We start from the raw sequence: 23,820 nt of genomic DNA, 5'->3' as shown, positions 1-23,820 counted from the left end.
ACATTTATTTCCCAATTTACTGAAATTTCTTTCCATTACGTTATGCAGAAGGCACTTCCAAATAGTGTTTAAACCAGAAGATGTAGCAATGTCAGCCAGTCTTTATACTTTCATGTATGTAGAACTTTTATTATAGAAAAGTCCTTAGTTTTGTCACTTAGTAAGAGAGTCTTAGATTTTGTAAATACACGTACACATTATTGTTATATGCTGCACCAAATGGTAATCAGCTTGTTTGGAAGTGCAGGCATGAAGTTTCAGCATTTGCAGTATACATGCCACTCACTCACTTTTTTTTTGTACTCCCACTGCTAGCCAGTATTTGTTTCTGCTTGTACATGAGATGGTGAGGGTGTAAAACAGCCTTGTTCATAAGGTGCCTTGGAAAGCACAACCAGTATTGCTCAATATTGGTAAAGTAAGCCTTTCTCCGTAAGGAAAGAGGGAACTAACAGTTCTGAAAGTTACAATAACAATAATTTCTCCTACTTTGTGTGTGTGTGTGTGTGTGTGTGTGTAACAAAATAAAAACATTAAACATACTAAAACTGAAAAAGAAAAACTTTTGTTTGTAAACAATAAAGACATACTGTTTCTGTCACGTGCAAGGCAAATAACAAACTTCTTACATGCACGACAAGGCATACTGTGCAACATAGGAGAATTAAATAATTAGTTCCTGACCTCGGTAAACGAATGGTGGAACAAGATTAACCCAACACATATATCTGCAACAGATGTTCTTCATACTGAGCTCACAAGGTGAAAGTATTCATTGTGAACCTCTGATTTTTATTTTTATTTTTTTTGTATCACTTTAAGTTATAATCTTCTATAGATGAAAATATGAATAGGCTCAGGCAACTCGATTTACTGCAACTCTGAATCATATTATGTTAACGTTCATTCAGAGTGTTGTTTGAATAAAGCTTTTTCTTGTTGTTCATCATATTAGTTGTCAGATGTCTCTATGTTGTCAGTTACTCATCCAGAATTTTTGCTGATTTTTCTGATTTCTTTTGCAGAACTGTTAGGACAGCTGCTATGGGTGAAATTCTGGCTACAATGACAAGAATTCAACAACGACTGAGTCCATTCATTCAGCAGTACCAGCGCTTAATGAATGAAGATCCACCATTTGATGAAAATGTTTGTACCCGGACAATATTTATTATTTCTATTTTGACTTTGTGTGTGTGTGTGTGTGTGTGTGTGTGTGTGTGTGTGTGGGGCATTGGATTAATCAAATAACAGAAACCATGTGCTCAAGAGCAGAAAAGAAAAATTGCAAGTGGGTATAGATGAAACTTGCAGTTTCTTGGAAACTGATCTTCATTGAGCATGGTTGTTTGGTTTCACTCAATGAGAAATCTGAAATTTGATGTCTACATTCGAAGATGAGCATAATGTAAGCTCCCGTCACATTAAGTCGTCTTATAATTTGGAGACAGTTTGTTGGTTTCCTTTTGAGAGTGTAGAAAAAGGGCAGGGGTGATACAGGAGAATATGTCTAGATTTAAAGTTGTGGATAGCAAGGTAAAATGAAATCATTAAAAATCCTTGAATAGGAACAGGTTACTTTGATGTTTGCAGATACTTGGAAAGTGTGCTTGGAATTAGCAGAAAATTATCAGAGGTCATTTAGACAATTGGAAAGTCTTATGTAATGGTTGTATGTGGCAGAAATTTCCCCTATGAGGTCGTAACACAATTTACAGTTACGGAGAGTAGAAGCAAATGTGGATAGTTTGTAGGATGGGTATGACACAGTAGCTAACTGTGGGATTGTTTTGAAGATTGTGAGGAGTCGTAGCTGCAATTCCAACAATGTAATAAAAATTAACACATTATCACAATCTACAGACTTACTCTACATGTTTACTCATTGGGACATCTGTCACATGAGCACAAAGTATGTTTACAAAATGACGCACACCAGTGTTTTATTTTGACTCATACTGCCAGCAAATTCCTTATAAAAGAAAGAAAATGTGCTGCTGATTATCACTCTGCAGCATGATCATGCATGACTTTGTACTGCTAGTGTTACTGAGGAGAATGTTCACGGTCTTTAAATGGAAAGTTATTCATACCCTCCCTACAATCCTGACTTGGCACTCTGACTACAGTCTTTTTGGCTGTGCGGAAAGCGAGCTGCAAGACCAATACTAGAAATATTGGAGGACATCCAGAAAGCCGTGTCGGTATCTTCAAGCAGCTAGATCAGACTTCTAATGCAAGGTATTTTTTTCCTCATAAAATGTTGGAAAAAGTCTGTATAAAGATTTGGAAACTATAAGTACGTTGGAAACTGACATAAAAATCTGTAGATTAAGGTGATGTACATGGTTTGGATAAATAAGTAAAAATAAATTTCCATAACAATGGATTGCTCATGACGGAGTAGCCGAGTGGTCTAAGGCGCTACAGTCATGGACTGTGCGGCTGGTCCCGGCAGAGGTTTGAGTCCTCCCTCGGGCATGGGTGTGTGTGTGTGTGTGTGTGTGTGTTTGTCCTTAGGATAATTTAGGTTAAGTAGTGTGTAAGCTTAGGGACTGATGACCTTAGCAGTTAAGTCCCATAAGATTTCACACACATTTGAACATTTAATTTGTTTGAATTTTCAGGTGACTCTCGCTCAGGATTCTCAGACGGTTTTTAATGGTGTATCAGAAGTCTTCCATTACTTGTCTCATGCTTATCATGCCATGAGCGACATCATGTGCGACTTCAGCCAGCCACCGCCTCGCAGTCTGCGGTGTCGTCCCGTGCTAATTCAACATTCTGCAGTTCTCCAGGCAGGCATTCCAATACAGGTTTGCAGTTCGGTTGTGGGATACGCTTAATTGCCGGCCACTGTCATCCTCATAGCAAATAATAATGTTCAGTGGTTATTGATTTGTCTGGTATGATTTTGTGGTCCACGGTCTGCAAATTTTCATATTAGATGTACATGGGAAATTCACAGAATTAGAATTTGTGCGCAGGACTGTTTTTACAAAAATGTAACTTATTTCTTAGAAAACTTTGGTCCATTACATTTATACAATTGACCTCTGCACCAGGATTCCATGGTTTTATACATATAGTTCATTATCGTAATGGGGTTTACAGGAAATAAACCAATATTCAAAAATCTTGGGTAATTTTAAGAACAGTAATTTAAGATTTATGGAGCATGGTTGGAATATGTTAAGGCCCTTCCCTTTCTCATTGTGCAGTGTGATGAATCTCTTCCTATCGCATCCTTTGCTGCTTAAAATGGTATGAACTGTTCAGATAGGTATCCATCTGAATAAAAGTCATCTCGAGTACTATTAGTTCACAACCAGGAGGATCACTTGGATGATTTTTCAAACTATGCTCTGTATAGTTTCTTGTAGTTAAGCCATAAAAGGAGGTAAGCAAAGAAGCAGTTAAGCTTCAAATGTCATTTAATTTGTAAATTCATTCCCAAATCGTAACAAATATTTGCCCTTTATGCTGATCTGACGATCTATCCTCTATACTGATCACCCCACAGGAGGGCATGTGTACCTTACAAAATAGCATGCCACTCCAGGCAGTGGGGAATATCTAAAGTGTCTACACAGCGATTGTGGTGTATGGAGCGGTCAAAATAAAATTGATGTAAACATTAAAGTTAGCATTCTTCCATATTTGCTGGAATCTCATTGGATTTCATTTCATTTGGAAAGAGAACCAGGGTATCTGAACTGGGTGGTAATTTTGGGGGAAGGGGGCAAATTCATATTCTTGAGGAAAAGAACCTTGTTTCACAAAGCACCTAGCATCCAGTGCACATCAGTCTATCGATTATTCATATGGTTTCAAACGCACCCCTGCTGGTTTTTGGACATTTTTGAACACATTCTAAGTTGATTTCTGAATGAATTATAAGTTGATTTTTGAATGTGTGCATAGTGTACGTCATGTCTCCTCGCATCTAGAGAATGAACTTTCCTGCAGATAAAACGAAACGGGGCTATACGAGCTGAACAGAATAAAGCTGAACCAGTGAATGCCAACTGCTGCTTGTTTATGTGGTTGATTCAGTTTGCAAATGTTCAGCATTGTTATAATTACTAGCGAAATCCATAGATTCAGACTTCCAGAGTGGAAATAAACGACTAACAGGAATAACAGGTAAGAAAGATTATGTATTATCTTCCCGGTGTAACCAAGAAAGTGAAATTCTGACCAAAAATTTTTAGTCAGATTGCTACACTAAACTGGGTCAGTTGTAGTCCCCAGCTATCAGCTGCTTAACTTCCATTCTGGGAGTAGCGCAGAAAACGCATTGTACGAACACGTAATAATGCCTAATCAGAGTATAATCGCCGGATAACTAAACCGGTGATTGTGACAGGGTTAGTAAAGTTAACCGGAGAATGAGTCATCACTAATTCTGTAACTGTAACGGTAATTCCTATCACTTGACAGTGGTAGGAATAGTTACAGAAGTGTTGGTGACAAGATTGTTTGTTAGAACGAGGAAGGAGAAGAAATGGGGACATCACACAAATTATGGAAGAATATGACGATTCCAAATTTATACAAAAATTTCGTTCTACTACTTTTCGGTTTTGTGCATGAGAAACTAGAGCATATGAATGAAATGTGAAACTATTTCCTAACATAAAGCTTTTTGATTGTAGTAGGCCAAATAGGTATTTCGTATTTGTTCTTCGTGAATTATATTGTCGTACTATAAAAATGATCATTGGTGGCAAAACAGTCTCGCTTATTTGGTGTGTGTTACAATTGCTGCAATATTAGGGCCTATTTTGTTTTATACAGCACACAATGGGAAAACAGACATAATCAGATGGAGAAACCACACCAGTCTTGGGTACTATTTGTAGTAACAGCTTCTTCAGTATTAGACGATGACATTTCGATTTTCATGTAGCATAATGTTTGACGAATTTCAATGAGGTAATGGTTCTTTCACAGAAAGGAAAGCACGCCATGTAAAGCTGTAGCAAGATTATAGAGAAAAATCGCTAGGACCTAAGGACTGAAGAAATGTGTACTGTCTTGACTTTCTCTTGTCTTAACTGGTTTTAGGTATCCCACATTTAATTTTATGTCACACAGAAGAGCAAGTTATTAGCTAACAGGCAATAAAGAGTCCAGATTTTCTGATTACAAATAATCCCATCCAGTTTCAATTGCAATTTATTTATTTATTTTTAATTTTTAAGAGGAGTAGGATGTCAAACCGGGCGACTGGGAGCAGGAGAGGCACTAAAGGACTATTTTAATTTCCAGTGTCCTAAAATAGTTTGATGGCATTCATTACAAAATACAGTTTAAACATTTGAGTTACACAGAGCAGAATACAGTGACAAGCAGTATAAGACTGTTTTTTGAAGAGGTGTGACACTGCACTTCAGCACACTTAAAACCAGATAACATGTCTTACATTTCTTGAATATATATGTTTTATGTATCAGACATCTTCAAAAAGATGTGCGCTACAAAATGAACTTATTTTTGAAAAGTCATTTTTTTGACGTTCTGATGCACAGAGCAGTCTGAGTTATAGTGGGGGGTGGGTAGTCCCACGTGACATTACATTTAGTGACATTACATTTAGTAATTTTTCTGTATCCTCTTTGTTTACTGCTCTCATGTCAAATGAAAACAAAACGGTTTTCTGTGGCTGGGCGCTATCAAGTGAATTAAAATACGTTCACATAATTAGGGAAGGTTAAAATATGTTGTGTTAGTTTCAGATTTTATTTTATTTTCACCTTTCTGATAGTCAAGCATTAATCACCTTGCAGAACACTAAAGTTATTTTGTTGGTTTGCTAAAGAAATTCTGCTTTTATTCAGCTTTCCTGGTGAGGCAATAAATTTAATTGAAACGAAGTGTTTAATTCCACTCTGTTGGCTAGTTTCAACTGTTCGCTGCATTTCAGATGCACGTTTTCGTCTTCTAGCACTTATGGCATTATGCCATAATAAAGAACCAAACGTGAGAGAATACAGTGCTGGTATTCCAAGAAAATTTACGTCCTGAAAACCACACCATAAAGCTTAATATCGGGTCGAGACCTACGTCATTGGGAATCTGGACATACGAATGTGCACTTTTAAGGTGAACTATGCATTTTAGTATGGTTCACGAAATTCTGATGCTCTTGAGTATCCTCTAATGTGTTGTTTCTTTTATGAATTAATGCAAGTAAGATCTTTTAATGTTTTACACGTATGAACGTACGGGCTTCCTACTACGTCACTGTAGTTGCGCAAGCGCTGTGACGCTTCTTATCTAGCGCTCTCTGGCAACCGCTGAAAAGAATCTATTTCTAACAGGTCGTGGGAAAATATTGCGAATTGTGGTTGGAAAAGTGTTATTTTCAAAGTAAATTTCCTTTTACGCAAGATGAACTATGTGCGAGAGTGCACGATGAATTTCTTAAATTACAGAGTGTTTGCTCTCATTTAAGAATCAACTCTTTGATGACGAACCATTTAGAAGAATTTCGAGCCCAGAAGGTGAGAGATTAAACAGAAAATATACTGTCACTTAGCACGGGAAAAGTGTATTTTCACCCGGGAGAAAATGTATTTTTAACTGGGTGATCCAGGAAAAATCTCAGAATTTTTTTTCCTTGTCTGCGTATACACCCTGAAATGAGATGGCATGCATTATTCACAAAAATAATTATAAGATATGTATTACAGCATATATTTGATGAATTTGTATATGGAAATGATGTAGGTATTCAGACTGAATGGAGAAAATAGACCACACAGCTTGAAACAGGAAAGCACAGAATATTGGATTATCAACCTCCAACGCTACTGACTGCCACACATTTTGGTTACAGAAGTGCCTTAACTTTATGTACTAAAGTTTCTCGGAAAACTTCAAAGTGAGTTATCTTTGTAAACTTGGGAAAGAATACAACAGGTTTTTTTTAAAAATTACTTGATAGTTGACCCTTCATGTTTTGGAGATTCTGTCCTCCAACCAGAGCACTCTACATTACAAGTGAACTGTTCACCATTGCCAAACTGCCACAACAAATGGTTAGTTAACTTTCAATTCCTGGTCTGCCATTTTTCTTGCTGTGTTCAGATTCCGAATCCTGGCCCTGGCCCTTTTATTTCACACGTCACTGCATGTGACACACACACACACACACACACACACACACACACACACACACACACACACACACAATGATGGTAATGAAATACACACATTTCATACATACCACTAGCCAAAGACTACTGGATCCCATCGCACAAGATACGATTCAGTTTCACATAATCATAGAGATAGGACAGGCGGATAGGCCTACAGTAGATAAATTTCATACGACATAGTGTAAAACCAAACTTGTTGAAGGTAGAAAATGATCATTGCAATTCATTCCATACATAAATAAATGTAACGGCACAATTTGAAGAACTGCTGTAGTGCAGTAGCATCGCCACAGCCTCCAGTGCAATAGGATCTACCCTTAACCGAGCGGTAGCCGATGTGGCAACATAGTAGCATCAAGTGACAGATGTGAGCTATCAAGTAATTTTAAATGGACTACAGTGTTTAGAGAGAGATTACAGCTGTACACAATTTTTGAAAGAAAAACTACATTGCTAAAGTATGATTAAGAAAAATATTGCTGGCTGTTAACCCTTTTAGTGCCAGACGTTTCTCAAAAGATCATGTTAAAAGTGCCATGCGATTTTACAGTAAAATGCAGACCTCTGCCATACTTCCAATAAAATCTAAAATAATGCATAAAGGAAGACTTTCATCGACACTCAATTGCTGGTGTGGAGTGTAGTAGCGACGGAAAACATTGTTGGCAATATCCACCAACACTTGAAATTTGGCTGTTGGATCATATAATGGGTGACCAGGAGGGTGAAGTTTCGAATTGTCTACAAAATGGAAAAACCGCAGCAACAACTGAAACCTGTTGCGTGAAAACATTTGCGAAAACCACGGTGTCAACAGGTTTGCATCAGTTGACCAATAACTAAAAATCGTCGGTTTTTTTATCAGTCCCATATTCAAAATTACTGCTATAAAAGCCCTCATTTCTGCTACAGTTGTTGGTTGCCACTGTTTGATTCTCGAATTTGGCGATAAATACATTGACTGAATCACCTGGTGAGCATATCTGTTAGTCTCTGTCACCATAATCATAAAAAGCTACAGCGAGAAGAACAAATTGAAAAAATCAATTGGTGTGGTGTTTGCTGGTATATGTTTAGGGCCTAGTACTTCTGCATACACAAATCTTGGAGGAAGTGGATTATCTGATGCCTCATCCATTACTTCAACAAAAGTATTTGCACTGCAATTTAGTTGTGTTTGGTCGTCGTCGTCGTCGTCATTTGCTGACGCACAATCGTCACTTAAAACGACGAGTCCTCTTCTCCACCTGACATCTCATAATCTTATTCACTTTCTGCAAATCCTGCAAATTCATCTTCACTTCCACTACTTATCATATTATTGTCTAAATCACTTGTATCGAACTGCAACTTCTTACTTGGCGACGCCATGCTGCCGCGAAAATAGTCGGTAAATAAACACCACCAGAGAAGTTTATTTTACTCGAAATATCGCACTGACAATCGAAAAGAAGATCGATATGCTGTGCCTTCGACCTTCCTTCTGCGTCTTGGCTAGGAAATACTAACAACTTTGCCTTCAAGTGCGGAAAAAATGAATTAGAAGGGCATCACGATCAGATCGTTACTGGCATTTTTCGCCGAAAATCTGGATCACGATCAGAAAGTATTTGGCACTAAAAGGGTTAATACATTAGAATATCTGAAAGTTTTATTTTTAGTAATGTAGTAATAAGGCATCTAAAACATAAATAAGACCTACTTCCAAGAGAGTAACACCACCAGTGTACATGTGCCACAAGTGCTGACCAGTCATCGTGTTCGTGTTTCTTAACATCAGGTCCATTCTTATGACGACGAAATACAGCCTTTATCATAACATGCCATGTAAGGCTTAAATTTGCGGTACTAGTGAAGAACTTGAATACTGTTGTTAGCTATTTTTGTACTACTTTATAATCTCCCCCCCCCCCCCCCTCCCTGTGCCATTCTGTATAGTTCCTTGCTTCATAACTGTGAAATCTTCATTGCTCCACCTTGGTTCATTGTGAATGCAAGAAAGTGCAGTTCTTGGCGGTAATCTGCTCACTCATTTCATGCTAATTTTTTCTCAGTTCTGCCGGTTACAAATACAGTTAATAAAAAGCAAACATCTGCTACTACAGCAAATTATTTGTCGTAATTTTTGATGCAATTACATGGCTGTTTTCTTTTCTGGAACAAATTGTGATCAGAAAGGACCTGTATCTTGGAAGAAAGGGTGTGACAAATTTTCAAATGCTGTACTTCCAGAGGAAATAGTTCAAAATTACTTATTTCTTTGAAACAGCTTCTCAAATTGTAAGAAGTGGAATTGAATTAGTACATTTTGTGTTGCAATACAATTACCACGTGACAGGTTTTTCTCAGTCGTTGTTACCCTAAACCAGACATCTCCTTTTTTTACTTGTAATGTAGTATCATACAAAATGTAAGTTAATTTAACTGCTACATAATATTGATTTGTAAATTATTGTCCTGCAGGCACAGATAAATGTCATGACAAACAGGGGGAGCGATAACCGAAATCGCCAAACGGCGTCATCCCAGACAAATATCAGTACTACGTCATCTGGCACAAATAACACTAACGGAGCTCATAATTCCAGTGCACCACCTGCAGTTAATGTGTCTGATCAAAGTGAAACTGCCAGTAATGAAACCCCAGCAACAGCACCAGTAACTACTTCCTCAGTACAGGATACCACATTCCAACCTCAGGTTTCAACAACAGCTTCTTCGCAGCAGCAGCAGCAGCAGCAGCAGCCACAACAGCAGCAGCAGCAGCGTCAAACAGGTTGAATTATTTTCCTTTTATTACTGTAGTGCATTCTTGGGAGGCAAGAGTCAGTCTCTCTCTCTCTCTCTCTCTCTCTCTCTCTCTCTCTCTCTCTCTCTGTGTGTGTGTGTGTGTGTGTGTGTGTGTGTGTGTGTGTGTTCCAAGGATAGTTACTACTATGCTTTATATGTCATCATTGCGTTAAGTTTCTGTTTTTAATCAGGAGACATTTAGAAACTTTCTTATCTGAACTACATGGGAATGTGCTAAGTTCAAGTCTCTCTTCAACATCTCATTACTTTTTTAAAAATCCTTTTCTGCTAAACTTTTTTTTAGTCCAGTATTCCTTTGTCCTAGTACAGTGAATATCTTTTGTTGTTGTGGCATCCTTTCACTGTTATTACTGGGGAAAAAAACTATGTATGTGGAATGACTGACCTTATAATCAAAGTACAGTTATCTGTTATTGATCTCCCATGGGATGATTGTAGGTCACTTACAAGTAATTTTGTCCATTTCTCTGTTTGTTACTTTCCTTATGGAGATAGTTGCCAAAGATTTTTTTTTTCCGAGCAATCTGTCCTGACAAACTAACAACATTGTTTCTCATTCTTGTAACCATTTTTGCTCTCCATTTGACTGTTCTCCTATTTTCTGCCTCTTACGTTCTTAATCTTTCAGTTGCAGCTTCTGTTATGTCACTAGTGGGTTCAAGATAGCTGGCCAAATTATGAACACTTCAAACATTTAATGTATGAATTGGACATAAACTAATTTAATATTAAAAAGGAAAACACTTTCTAATGCTCTACAAAATTATATTTATTTGGTCACGAACAGGCTGTTGGTTTCTCAGCCCATATGCAAGTGACAAGATGGCCTGAGAAGCCAGTTTGAGACCAGATGAATTTAATTTTTCAAAGTATTAGGAACTTTTTTCTTTTTTAATGTTGTTGTTATGTTCTGCCAAGCACCAATGGAAAATTCGGTTAATGTTATGAACACATCTGTTTATAATACGTATAGCATGATGAATGGTGTACATAACTTCAGAGCAGTCCAGTTTTCATTCAGCTATTGGGGCAAAAATGTGTGTTTACTTGTGTAATTAATCATTTCCCTAATAAATCAGAGTCATTTTTTTAAATTGGTTCTCTTATTTAGTTATTTTTATGAAAATCATATATAATGCAAACTCTCTTCTTCTCATTTGCTGTAAATAAGAGGAGTATACTTAATCAGCATACTTCACTTATTCATATTTTTTAATATTTAATTCTATATAAATATGTTATACAATGTTGTACTAACATTGGATTTGTGAAGGAATTATTCTATAAAAACAAAATAGATTTGCTAGTAACAAGCACTTCAGCTTACACTTAGGAGAGGTGCATATGTGTGTATATGTATATGACACACCTGCTTTGGAAAGAAGCTTGATGACAGCACACCAAGGAGTGGCCTGATGATGGTCCTTGACACCAAAACCGGTAGCCATTAGGCAAAATAAAAGTGCAACTGTAGGCTAAAGCAAATAATTTCCTTGGTTGTTTTACACCAGTGGTCAGTGGTTCAGCAAGTAGCAAGTATTAACACAGTAAATATTCGAGGGCTGTTCAAAAAGTAAGGTGACTTTTCAAATTGCGCAAGCAGAAGCAGCGTACATTCGATTGTAGATTTTTTTTTTATTTTTTTTTTATGTGGGTAGACATTTCCCAACCATATGTTCACAGTTTCAAGTGTACAGCGTACTTCGTTTGTTCTTAGCGTGCTCGGCGATTTTAGATTATTATATAAAATGGAGCAAAGAATTTGCATCAAATTTTATGTGAAAAATGGAATCAAATGCTCTAAAACACCTGAAATGTTGACGGTGGTATACGGCGAGTCTGTTGTAAGTAAAATAAATGTTTACTGGTGGTACAAGCCCTTCCAAGATGGCAGAGAAGATACCAATGACGAACCTCGCTCTGGACGCCCCAGCACATCAACAACGGATCATAACGTCGAAGCTGTGAAGAAAATTGTTTTGGAAAATTGTCGAATTACCGTGAGAGAAGTTGCTGAGGATGTTGGCATATTGGTCGGCTCGTGTCATGCAATTTTTTCAGATGTTTTGGGGATGAGATGTGTGTCAGCGAAGTTTGTTCCTAAACTTCTCAGTTTTGCTGAGAAAAACCATTGCATGAGCATCGCTCAGGAGCTCTTGAATGACGTCAATGATGATCCTGATTTGCTCAAAAGGGTCATAACTGGTGATGAAACATGGGTTTACGCTTATGACATCAAAACCAAAGCCCAGTCATCACAATGGAAGCTTCCCTGAGAACCAACACCGAAAAAAGCACGGCAAGTTCAATCAATTGCCAAAGGTTCGCTCACTGTTTTTTTGCAATTTCTTTGCCGTAGTGCATCATGAATTTTTACCTCAAAGTTGTATGGTCAATAAGGAGTATTACCTTGACGTTTGCGCCATTTGTGAGAAGCAGTACTCAAAAAAGTCAGGAATTGTGGAAAAACAATTCTTGGCTTTTGCATCACGACAGTGCACCTGCTCATTCATCATTGCTTGTGAGATTTTTTGGCCAGAAACAACACGACAATCATGCCTCAGCCACTATATTCACCAGATTTGGTCCCTTGTGACTTTTTTCTGTTTTCAAAACTGAAGAGACCTGTGAAAGGGTGAAGATTTTCAACGATTGAGGAAATAAAAACTGCATCGCTGGAAGTATTCAAGGCTGTACCAAAAAATGCTAATGAGAAGTGCTATAAGGATTGGAAGAAACGTTGGCTCAAGTGTATTGTATCTGAGGGGCATTAATTTGAAGGGGACAACATGAATATTGGTGAATAAATTTTTTTCGTAAAAATATAAAGTCATCTTACTTTTTGAACACACCTTGTATATACATTAATTACTGTTTTGATCTTATATTTAATGAACAGAGGCTTAGAATGAATTCTCAGTTTTTGGAAATATCATATAATAAGATGGATAAAAATCTACTCACCAAGCAGTGGTGGGAGCAAACACACAAAAGTTGAGGAAATGTACAAGCTTTGGAAGCCAGTGGCCCATTCTTCTGGCAGAAGAGCCCCTTCAACCTTTTTGCCAGCCGAAGGAGCCACTGGCTCCGAACGCTTTCACATTTCCTTAAGTTTTGTATGTTTTTGCTCCTTTTGCCACTTGGTGAGCAGATTTTTATCCATCCAATTACATTTTTGTAGATTGAAAAAAATGTAAATACGCTGTTCATGCATATTCTGAAATTACACAGGCCTTAAGTCTCCTCAGCAAATATATCAACTCATGATAAACTAATTGTTCTATGTTGAGCATGAGAGTTCCATGTTAATTAGTCGTCAAGTATAATTCTTAAAAAATTATGTCAAGTTTCAACATATTAACAGCTATTGAAAGGCTCCACACATTCTGGGTCTCTTTTTCCCATTTAATAGTATACCAGGTTCACATTTACAAAGTCTTCCAGTACAGGGTTTACAGGAAGAAAAGTTATATCATTTGCATAGATCTCTCTTCACTAATATTGTCTGGTTAGTCATTTGTCTGTACAAGGAATAGAAGAGGTTCAATTTTTGATTCCTGTACCACTCAGTGTACCTTGAGTGGATTCAGTAGTTAACCCTCAGAACTCAATCCCACTTTCTGTTATAAAGATATCATTTGAATATTTTTAAACTGTTGCTACAAATATCATACTGCTCCAATTTAGAGAATAAAATGGAGGTATCAACTTGAAGGCCTATCGTGGACCACAGGTGGTGATGTGTGTAAACATGGTCTTCAAATGCTGGTAAAACATCTCTCACCTAGAGTTCTAATAGTGATTCAGCTGACCTGTCCTTCCTGTAACCAAACTGTTAGGTGTTTAACATATTATTCAGTTCTAAGTACTCATACAATTGCTGATAAATGGTGATTTCAAAGACTTTGGTGGGTATTGATTACACAAAGTGGTTGGGTAGCACACCAGTTTGTCATTAAACTATTTTAACTTATCACTAATGAGGGCTACATGTTTTCTTAGGCAGTAAGTTGGTATGCCCTCCAGTATTTTAAACAGCATGCTCTTAGCACTACCTTTTTTTATTCCCAAACATAAAGTATATCCTTTGGTATGTAATTTTGACACCTTCACATTGTTGGCAGGTAGAAGTTTGAATCTGTAGATTGACCAGTTTCTAGAAAGCCAACAACATCAGCAACACAAAGACTGTCCTTGTAGGCAGTGCATACTACTTTACCTAGTATGGTGATGCGACTGAATGTTAATACAAGCATTACAGTCCATTGTAATACATAAATTTGCTATCCTGTGTACAGTAGCTTGTAGAATTTGAATGTAGATTTAGATGTAGAAATCCATGAATTATGTGAGTATAAGATTATTGATAAATCCTTAATAATTTAAACTGCCACTGTAACGAATGAGTTCAGTATTCAGTGATTCACTCAGCTGAAATATTATGTGATGTTGCTTCAGTGTTCAGGGTAAAAAAGTTCTATCCTCCTCTGCCCCCCCCCCCCCTTTTTTTCTTTGCAGGATGTCTTAGCAAGATTTTTTGGGAAATCCATTAGTTCACAGCTGTTCCTTTTATGTAATTTCTAGTGTTAGCTTGTATTTCTGAGTTACAGATTCTGAAAATGTTTGAAGGTGGTGAATAATTTGTTGAGGATCAGTACTTGGTGTGGCAACAGTCTGCTCTTCTGTAAGTTAAACAAATGTGTAGTAGTATAAATCAGTGAAGGGAAGTCACATGACATTATCAGTTGTATGTCGTAACACCTAATAGCATTGAAATCATTTGCCATGTCTGTTCAGGCATATAAAATAAAATAACCACATAAGTTTCGTATTGCAAAAGATGAGGACAAGACGTTACGTTCTTGTTTCTCCAATGAGAAAGGAGTTTTGAAAGGTACCAGTGTGACCCGTCTACATCAGCCATCTGAGATTACAATGTATTCAGATGACTAATGAGACTACAAATGTCAAAAGAAGAGATGTGTACCAATATTATGGAAAGGGTAGTTGTTACTCACCAGTAGTGGAGATGTTGAGTCTCAGATAGCACAACAAAAATACTGTCAGGAAATGAGCTTTTGGCCAACAAGGCCTTCATCGGAGATAAAACGCACACACACACGCGCGCGCGCGCGCACACACACACACACACACACACACACACACACACACACACACACACACCAGTTCCATTTGCGCGCGTGTGTGTGTGGGGGGGGGGTGTATTTATTTATTTTGTTTTTATCCGCCAATGGCCATGCTAGCCGAAAGCTCATTTTCTGACAGTCTTTTTGTCGTGCCTATCTGTGACTCAGCACCTCCACTATATGGTGAATAGTAACAATCATTTTCATGATATGGTTATATTCCATCCAGTATTTTCCATTGTTGGAAAGAAGAGATTTGTCACATTTGTACTTGGTTGGTATGAAAGCAATGGTGAGATGAAAACGCTGTTAGTTATCTTACATAAGTGTCATATTGCATGTAAAGGATTGTTATTAAAATATTGAGATTCTTAAACATCAAACTATTTGCTAGGGACATATGAATGGAGACCATAGTGTTAAATGTGGAGTATACACTGAGGAAGTTAGGTGATCTTCTTTGCCCTGCAGGATCTGAGAGCTGTTTGGAAAGGGCTTTGCAAGTAATACTACTGTTGTTGTTGTTGTTGTTGTTTGGTTTGAAGCAGCTCTCCATGCTACTCTATCCTGTGCAAGCTTCTTCATCTCTGAGTAACTACTGCAACCTACAGCCTTCTGAATCTGTATAGTGTATTCATGCCTTGGTCTCCCTCTATGATTTTTACCCTCCATGGCTGCCTCCAGTATTAAATTGATGATCCCTTGATGCCTCAGAATGTGTCCTACCAACCAGTCCCTTCTTATAGTCAAGTTGTGCCAAAAATTCCCTTTCTCCCCAATTTTATTCAGTACCTCATTAGTTACGTGATTTTCCCATCTAATCTTCAGCATTATTCTGTAGCACCACATTTTGAAAGCTTCTATTCTCTTCTTGTCTATACTAGTTATCGTCCCCGTTTCACTTCCATACATGGCTACACTCCGTACAAATACTTTCAGAAACGACTTCCTGACACTTAAATCTATACTTGATGTTAGCAAATTTCTCTTCTTCAGAAACTCTTTCCTTGCCATTGCCAGTCTTCATTTTATATCCTCTCTACTTCGACCATCATTAGTTATTTTGCTCCCCAAATAGCAGAACTCATTTACTACTTTGTCTTATTTCCTGATCTAATTCCCTCAGCATCACCTGATTTAATTTGACTACATTCCATTATCCTTGTTTTGATATTGTTGATGTTCATCTTATATCCTATTTTGAAGACACTGCCCAGACCGTTCAACTGCTGTTTTAGGTTCTTCACTGTCTCTGACAGTATTACAATGTCGTCGGCAAACCTCAAAATTTTTATTTCTTCTCCATGGATTTTAATTACTGCTCCAAATTTTTGTTTCCTTTACTGCTTGCTCAATATACAGATTGAATAACATCGGGAATAGGCTACAACCCTGTCTCAATCCCTTCTCAATTACTCCTTCCCTTTTGTACCTCTAACTCTTATAACTGCCATCTGGTTTCTGTACAAATTGTAAACAGCCTTTTTCTCCCTGTATTTGACGCCTGATATGAAGGGAAAATTGCTATGTACTTGTGAAGTGAGTGTTAATGTGAATTTCATGTCAGGATAGTTTTTTGAAACTGTATTTGGTTAAGAAATTTTTCAGATGATAAGAGTTTGTAGATAATTATTGTAGCTGTACATTTGTGAGAGCCATTTAGCCCAGACAGTGAAAACCATAAAATTTTGACTGAGGGAGAAAATAAGTGTAGCCACAAATTTTTGTATAGTGGTAGGAGGCAGTGTCCTGAAAACCAGACTAAAATTCCTGACCAGTTGGGTGCGAGTGAGGGGAGGGGAGGGGAGGGGAGGGGGAATGTACATTAAACTTCATTCAAAAGAATGTTCCATTCATTTTTTTTCTCTAGGACTAAAAATTTCCTCATGCAGGGCATGGAAAAATCAGATTATTAAAAACAGCGTTTTAATGGTATGAAATTGCCAGATTATTAAGAGCAGCGTTTTAATGGTATAAAATTACTTTTTACTGTTAAATGAAGTGGGTTAAGAACAAATTTTAAAGTTTGTATTACGTTTAAGTGCAGTATAACTGCATTAAGGGATAAATTGTGTTGGTGTAACAGGGTGAAATGGCAGGAATGGAGGTTAGAAGCACAAGAGAAAGTAGTTTGTTTAGTTGTGGTCATGCTCTTACTTTCTTTGTAGGTTTGTAGAATGAAGAGTGAGCTAACAATTCCCCATTCTCTCTACTGCACACTGTCATGAAAAGCAACTACAGTGTATTTCATGAAGTTATACCAACCCTTCCACAGCACACGTTATGAATCAGTGGACATGCAGTAACACTCCTAGGGGTTATTTATTTTCCACAAACTGTGTTAACACTACATTGACTACAGACATGAATTGGTAACGATACAAACTCAAAAAAATGCATGTGGTACGATTCTGTATGTTGTTCTACACTCCTACTGGGGAAATTAATTCTTAGTCATTCTTTATGGCAGTTGAAGAATTTTTCCAGGAAAGGGGACTGCCTTCACCATGAGTGCTGCTTGCTTTTTAGTTTACAGACAGACCACATCTTCCCAGCATTTCCCGTCCCGTTCTCGTATGTAAGAAGGCAAAATAACTTCATAGCCTCATGTTTATATTGTGGAGTTATTTCCAGTTTATTGAGTGAGTTCTTATCTTGTAATTGTTAGTGGGCTTTTATGTGAAATATATTCCTATAAACTGTCGTTGAGAAGTATTCATTTGTAAGTGTAATGTTGTCAGTGACTTGAGTAGTGTTGGTGGGAAGGAATTGGATTGTTAAATGTGGCATTTGCTGAGTCTCTGTCATTGACAGCATTCTGTAAAGATGTGTAACCATTTTGTATTTACTTTGGGGGTGCATTAATGAATGACCAGAAAGCTACTGCACTCCTCTAACCATTAATTCTGTTAACAGTAGACTGCATAAACCTCTTCCATTCAGGAAATGCTGGCACGTGTAGAAAAGTATGCACTCAGTGGAGCCATTCACCATAAATCCACAGTGCACCTTGAAAGCTGAATGTCATTATGTCTAATGGAATAGAACTGATCATGTTCAAATCTAGAACAGTAATCTGCTGTAATGCATTGCTCGTCTTACATTGAAATATCTGAAGAAGTTCCATATGAGAGAACAGGATAGGAGAAGCTGTGGGGGTATACATGAACCTCAAAGCAAGCAGTCCTCGACATGGGGGGCTTGTGGGGAGTTGCCTTTCCCGAAAGAATGCTCCAGCTGTTGTGCAGGATGACTGAGAATCAATTTCCCTCTAACATTGTAGAACAGTGTGCAGAGGTTCCAGTCCACACACATTTCTTGCATTAGTATTATTAGTAATTTATTTCTGTAGTCCATATAAAGTTAATGCACTTTGTGGAAAATGAACGCCCCCAAGCATATCTACACAGTGTGTCTGTCGCCAGTGATTCGCAAGACGAACTGCGGAAGGGTTGTTATAACTTTGTGAAACATCCTGTAGTTGCTTTTTGTGATGACATAGTATACTAGAGGAAATGAGGAATTGCCTGCTCGCTCTTCATTTCACAGACCTATGAAGGAGAAAACTGCATGACCATAGTCCAGCGACCCACCTTCCCTCATGCTTCTAACCTCTGACCCAGTCTTTCCATCCTGTTACACCCACAGAACACAATTTATCTCGTAATGTATGTACAATTATTTTATACCACTAAAACAGTGTTTTTAATAATCTGCAAATTCCCTGTCCCCCACAACATGAGAAATGTGGGGAAAAATGAATTTAACCTTCTTTTGTAAGAAGTTAAACGTAGTTTAATTTTGTACTGGAAAACATTTTCACTTGATGCTGCGGTTTTAGAGATATTCAAGAAAACACTAAGAAAGTGACCTTGTCATGGCGCCACATCCCACTGGTCAACATTTTTAATATGTTATTCATTACGGTCCTCCGTACTGATGTACAGAATTTTGCAACCACATGAAATTTTTCCTCTAATTTTCCTCTTGTTGACCAAACTAATTGTTTGTGATTTTAAACAATGTTTACTGATTTTTATTTAGTCCTGTTTTCAAGTTGATGTGCACTTTTTTCAGAAGGTAACAGTGTTCCTCATCCCACATTTCACATTACTCCTGGAAATGTGGAATTTTTCATGGAAGTTGGACCTAGCAGTATCACCATAGATTCTCTTGAGGCCACAGTTGTTACTAATAGTAATGGAGGGAACGGTGGAAATGGAGGAACAGATGGCAATGGTATGTACTCATCATTAACTTACTAAATAATTAACTAACTGCAAGAAAATTAACTTATTATTCATAGGAGGTACATAGTAAGCTGTCTGCAATGAACTTCCATTAACCTGGAAGTACCTACTGCTCTAGAAGCCCAACATTGTATAATTTTGTTGATAAATTGCTAAGTTGGAATACCTGCAAGTTTCTTAGAGAACAGTGTTTCTTGTACTGGGAGACTCCCAGAGGATATTCTGTTACCTCAAGCATTTAAACTACTAGCATTACCATTTTTGTTGCACTCTCGTATCTGAGCTAAATTGCAACCAGAAAACGGGTACTTCATTGTAGTAGGAGAAAAATATTGCTTCTCTGCACAGAATACAAAGGGTACAAAGATGACAGTAATTGTCGGTAGATTCTATGTGACTCTCCACTACTTCACAGTATTTAATTGTAAATTGTGTAGAAGCCTACCCCTTCACAACACCAAGGAGGAGTTGTGCGACATGAAATAAAGTTAGTATGCATCTTTCTACATCTAAGAGATGTGTATTCAAATTTTGCACTTGTTGTATAAGAGTGGCACCAGTGACAGCACTATGAGGCTGCAAATCAGGCTTGCTTTAAATACATGCTGTAATGGTCGTGAGCATTTAATTAGTTACTTTTGAGATTGGAGGTGGTGAGTTGATAGTAGTCTAGAATGCTTTTAAAGTGATACCATTATCAGCACTTCACTGAGTTTGGATGAGCTCTTGGCATAGGGCTATTAGAAGACAGGGCTCTGGACAGCCACATAGCACTACCGCGAGGCAACACCACCATAATCAGCGTTTGGCTCTGGCGCATTGTACTGCATCTGCAGCAGCAGTTGGCACAGTGACAAAACGAACTGTTACAAATTGGTTATTTTAAGGACAGCTCGGAGCCAGATGCCCTGTAGTGTGCATTCTATTGATCCCAAATCACTGCCATTCGTGACTTCAGTGGTGTCATGCAAGAGCTCATTGGATTCCAGGGTGGAGGCCTGTTATGTTTTCTGATGCAAACTGGTTTGCCTTGACACCAATTATGGCTGTGTGTTGGTTAGGAGGAGGCCAGTTGAAGGTGTGCAACCAGCCTCTATGCATGCTAGACACACTGGATCTACACCTGGGTTTACGGTTTGACTTGAGATTTCGTATGACGGCAGGATCACTCTCATGGTTATCACACGCTGCCTGACTGAAAATATGTATCTCAATCTGGTGATTCATGAACAGCATTCAAAGGGTGTTGTCCAACAGGATAATGCTGACCCCACATACTGCTGTTGCAACCCACCATGCTCTACAGTGTTTGACATTTTGCCCTAACCTGCTTGATCAACAGATCCACCTCCTGTTGACCACATATGTGACATCATTGGACAACAACTCCAGGCTCACCAACAAACATCATTAACTGTCCCTGTATTGACCGACCAAGTGCCACAGGCATGGAACTCCACCCTACAAACTGACACCCAGCACCTGTACAACACAATGCGTTCTTGTTTACATATTTTCATTCAGCATTGTGGTGGCTACAGCAGTTATTAGGGTACCAACATTTCACTTTTGCAGTGGCTTGTCTTGCACTTACATTAACCTGTGATCTTGCAATTTTAATCACTTAAATATGCCCCAGTTTGTGAAGAAATCGAGCTTGTTGTGTTCAGTTGCATGATGTGCAAGAGGGTGGTCTACTCTGATCTTGGTCACAGTTTGGCTGTGGCCATTCATGTGAGCTAGTTCATATGACCATGAGCTTCTATTGCATGACCAACTACAAATATACGTTCTGACTGGTGATTTCATTTACACTGATTCAATCACATCCATTATTGTATAGCTTGTTCATTGATAACTCTTGACGTCACCTAATCATAGGCTCCCCTTAAGCATCCTTGGAGTGTTATAAGCTCCATGCTAAACTTCTAGTAACATAAAGACACCTGCTGGCAAACACCAACTGCCCCATATTGTCTAAGGAGTACCTCAAACAATAATATAAACCCAGAACAAGTATTTACCGTAATACAATATTCCCTGTACATTAAAAACACACTTTAGCATATTATTTATGCATCACAAACTTCATTAAAATATTTTAAGAGAATAGTTCCAAATTTAATACCACAATAATTCCATACCCTTACAATAACAATAATACACGAATGCACTCTGATGGCCATTCTACCTCTCACAGAGAATTGCCACTATCATCATTTACATACGAGGGATGGTGTGTACATGTATGAAGTTACACTGAGATCTTCCAGGTACTTCACTTTTTTTGGCCATACGGTTTAGATGTTACAGTCTACATTGCTCCATCTGAAGATCCGAATTGATGTGGAACTGACTATGACAAGAAAGGTGGTGATAACAGTTACCATCTGTCTGGAAATCTGCTCAGAGACAATGTTTGTGCAGAAATAATTCTTGATATGTCTGCAGAGTTGCCTGGACGCTAAATCATAATTTTTGGCAACTGTTTTACATTACTGAAGTTGACCCATGAATTGCAGGAGATGTGGCATTTCCCAACAGGCATGATTTGACAAGGTAGTGTTCAAATTCTCCACTTGTAAATCCTAATGATTTTTGCACAGGCAGAGAGATGTCTATCTCATCAGGTAACACACATTTCTTCTTGAATACTTCCATTCATTATAATGATAATTGTGTGTTAACAGTTGCAGCGAGTAGTTCTAGTTAAATCCAATACGTAGAGCCTCTCATTTTTCATAAGAGAGTAGTCAGAGTTACGGTTGAACATTCTGTGCTGTGCTACAACATAACACATTGAGTAGGAGGTACTATGAACAAAGGGATACATCAAGAAAAACGGAATCACCATTGTAATGTTAAGTATACTAGCTCCTCAAAAATCTTTCTTTACCTTTGGCTTGTGACTGGTGATGTATCATGTGATGTGCAATTGGTGGCTTATAAGTTTACTTGTCCATTTGACAGTTAGCAATGAAAATAATAGCCCTTACTATTATAAGCTGTAATTGTACGTCATATAACATTTAATTCTGAAGACTGTAGGTTCTGTCTAAAACTATCAACAGAACAAGCAAAACCAATGTCTGATAATCTGGAGTTAATATATTTCACATGAAACAGAAGAAATGAGGAGATGAAATGTGGTATTTGTAATTAAATAATAAGATAATTTTTGTTGTTCTCACCAGTGGCCTTGGGATTTACTCACTTCAAACTTGTAAATACCTGGCAATTTTGGTACGGTCGTGCCTTCAGTTTTTAACATAACAATTGTACAAGATTTGCATCCGTTCATTACAATCTGAAAGACGAGAGTGAATGTATAGATCAGTTGTTCAATTGAAATAAACAGTGGAAAATTAAGGGCAGGCAGCAATTTAAAATGTGTGTGCTTGGTACCTTTGACAAATATTGACAGCATCAATACAAGAAGACAACTGAAGACAAGTTTATTGTAACTTTCAATGAAATTTACAATTTTAACAGTGTTTTGAAAAGGATGATTATTTTATCATTCCCTGGAGTACTGAATACTTAAATTTTTTTCTCATTTTTACCATTTTCTGTTTCTTTGTAGTGATTAGAATATTTTCAGCAACAGGTTAGTTTTGATAAATGAAATCCAAATTTTGCTTCAATGACTTTACTTATTCAGGTAATAGCTACCTTTCGCCTCAAGGCTGGAAAATATTGCATCATGCATTGACTATTATTATATTGTGCTCCACCATTTGGTCACATCTTGTGGAAAACCACAATTAAGCCTTCAGCCTTGGGCTTCTACGTGTGCTGCTAACTTTTACATAAAATTTGACAATTAAAAGTTTGATAATCATGAATTTTGAATTGTGGTGATTTTCATGTAAGGTACAACATTGTATTGGCTAACCCTGGCTCAGATTCAAATTTCATTTGAATAATGTATGATTCCATTATTAAAGACGTACATTAATATGTTCTTACAAACTTCATGGTATTTTACTTTTCAGTTTGTAAGAGTTCAGATTATTACTTTAATTGATATGACTGGAGGAGGAGAATTTACTTTTACATGGCTTTTGCGGGGGGGGGGGGGGGGGGGGGGGGAGGAGATGCTAGGTTTTGCAGTTTGTCTTTTTTCTATTTTTTTCCATTTTATCATTTAAGATCATCAGGAGTATGATCATTTGTTGTCATTGGAGCTTGTGTTCAGTCATGGGTGTGAAGTTTTGTTGTCTGCAGTAACCCATAGGACGGTTACAGGGAAACAGCACTCATAGAGTCACTGTGCACAGCTGAAGACAGGATCCCATGAAACAGTCAAATAACAGATATTAGAAATAAACGAAGGTAAAAGCCTTCTGAAAGTTAAACATCAGTTTAGTACATTCTTCTGTAGTCAGAGGTAATGTTTTTTTACAAAATTCCTATCTCAGTTTGAACCAGAATTTGGAGGGTTTC

At 37.7% G+C, this 23,820-nt stretch overlaps 1 protein-coding gene across 7 annotated transcripts in view; it reads left to right on the top strand.

Annotated features, from left to right (window-relative positions):
- Positions 1-23,820, top strand: part of LOC126248448 (large proline-rich protein BAG6) — a 250,397-nt gene that overhangs the window by 102,316 nt on the left and 124,261 nt on the right. For 6 of the 7 annotated variants that reach the window (XM_049949489.1, XM_049949436.1, XM_049949463.1 and 3 more), the window contains 4 exons: positions 1,026-1,149; positions 2,628-2,816; positions 9,630-9,942; positions 19,202-19,363. In XM_049949489.1, the coding sequence (XP_049805446.1) occupies positions 1,026-1,149; positions 2,628-2,816; positions 9,630-9,942; positions 19,202-19,363 (788 nt within the window). The remainder of the gene's footprint in view (positions 1-1,025; positions 1,150-2,627; positions 2,817-9,629; positions 9,943-19,201; positions 19,364-23,820) is intronic. The other variant, XM_049949481.1, reaches the window with a different exon arrangement.

This window comes from Schistocerca nitens, chromosome 1 (assembly GCF_023898315.1).
Source record: "Schistocerca nitens isolate TAMUIC-IGC-003100 chromosome 1, iqSchNite1.1, whole genome shotgun sequence".
In the NCBI taxonomy this organism is placed as follows: domain Eukaryota; kingdom Metazoa; phylum Arthropoda; class Insecta; order Orthoptera; family Acrididae; genus Schistocerca; species Schistocerca nitens.
Note: the sequence above shows the minus strand (reverse complement) of the source record. Positions and strands in the feature narration are given on the sequence as shown.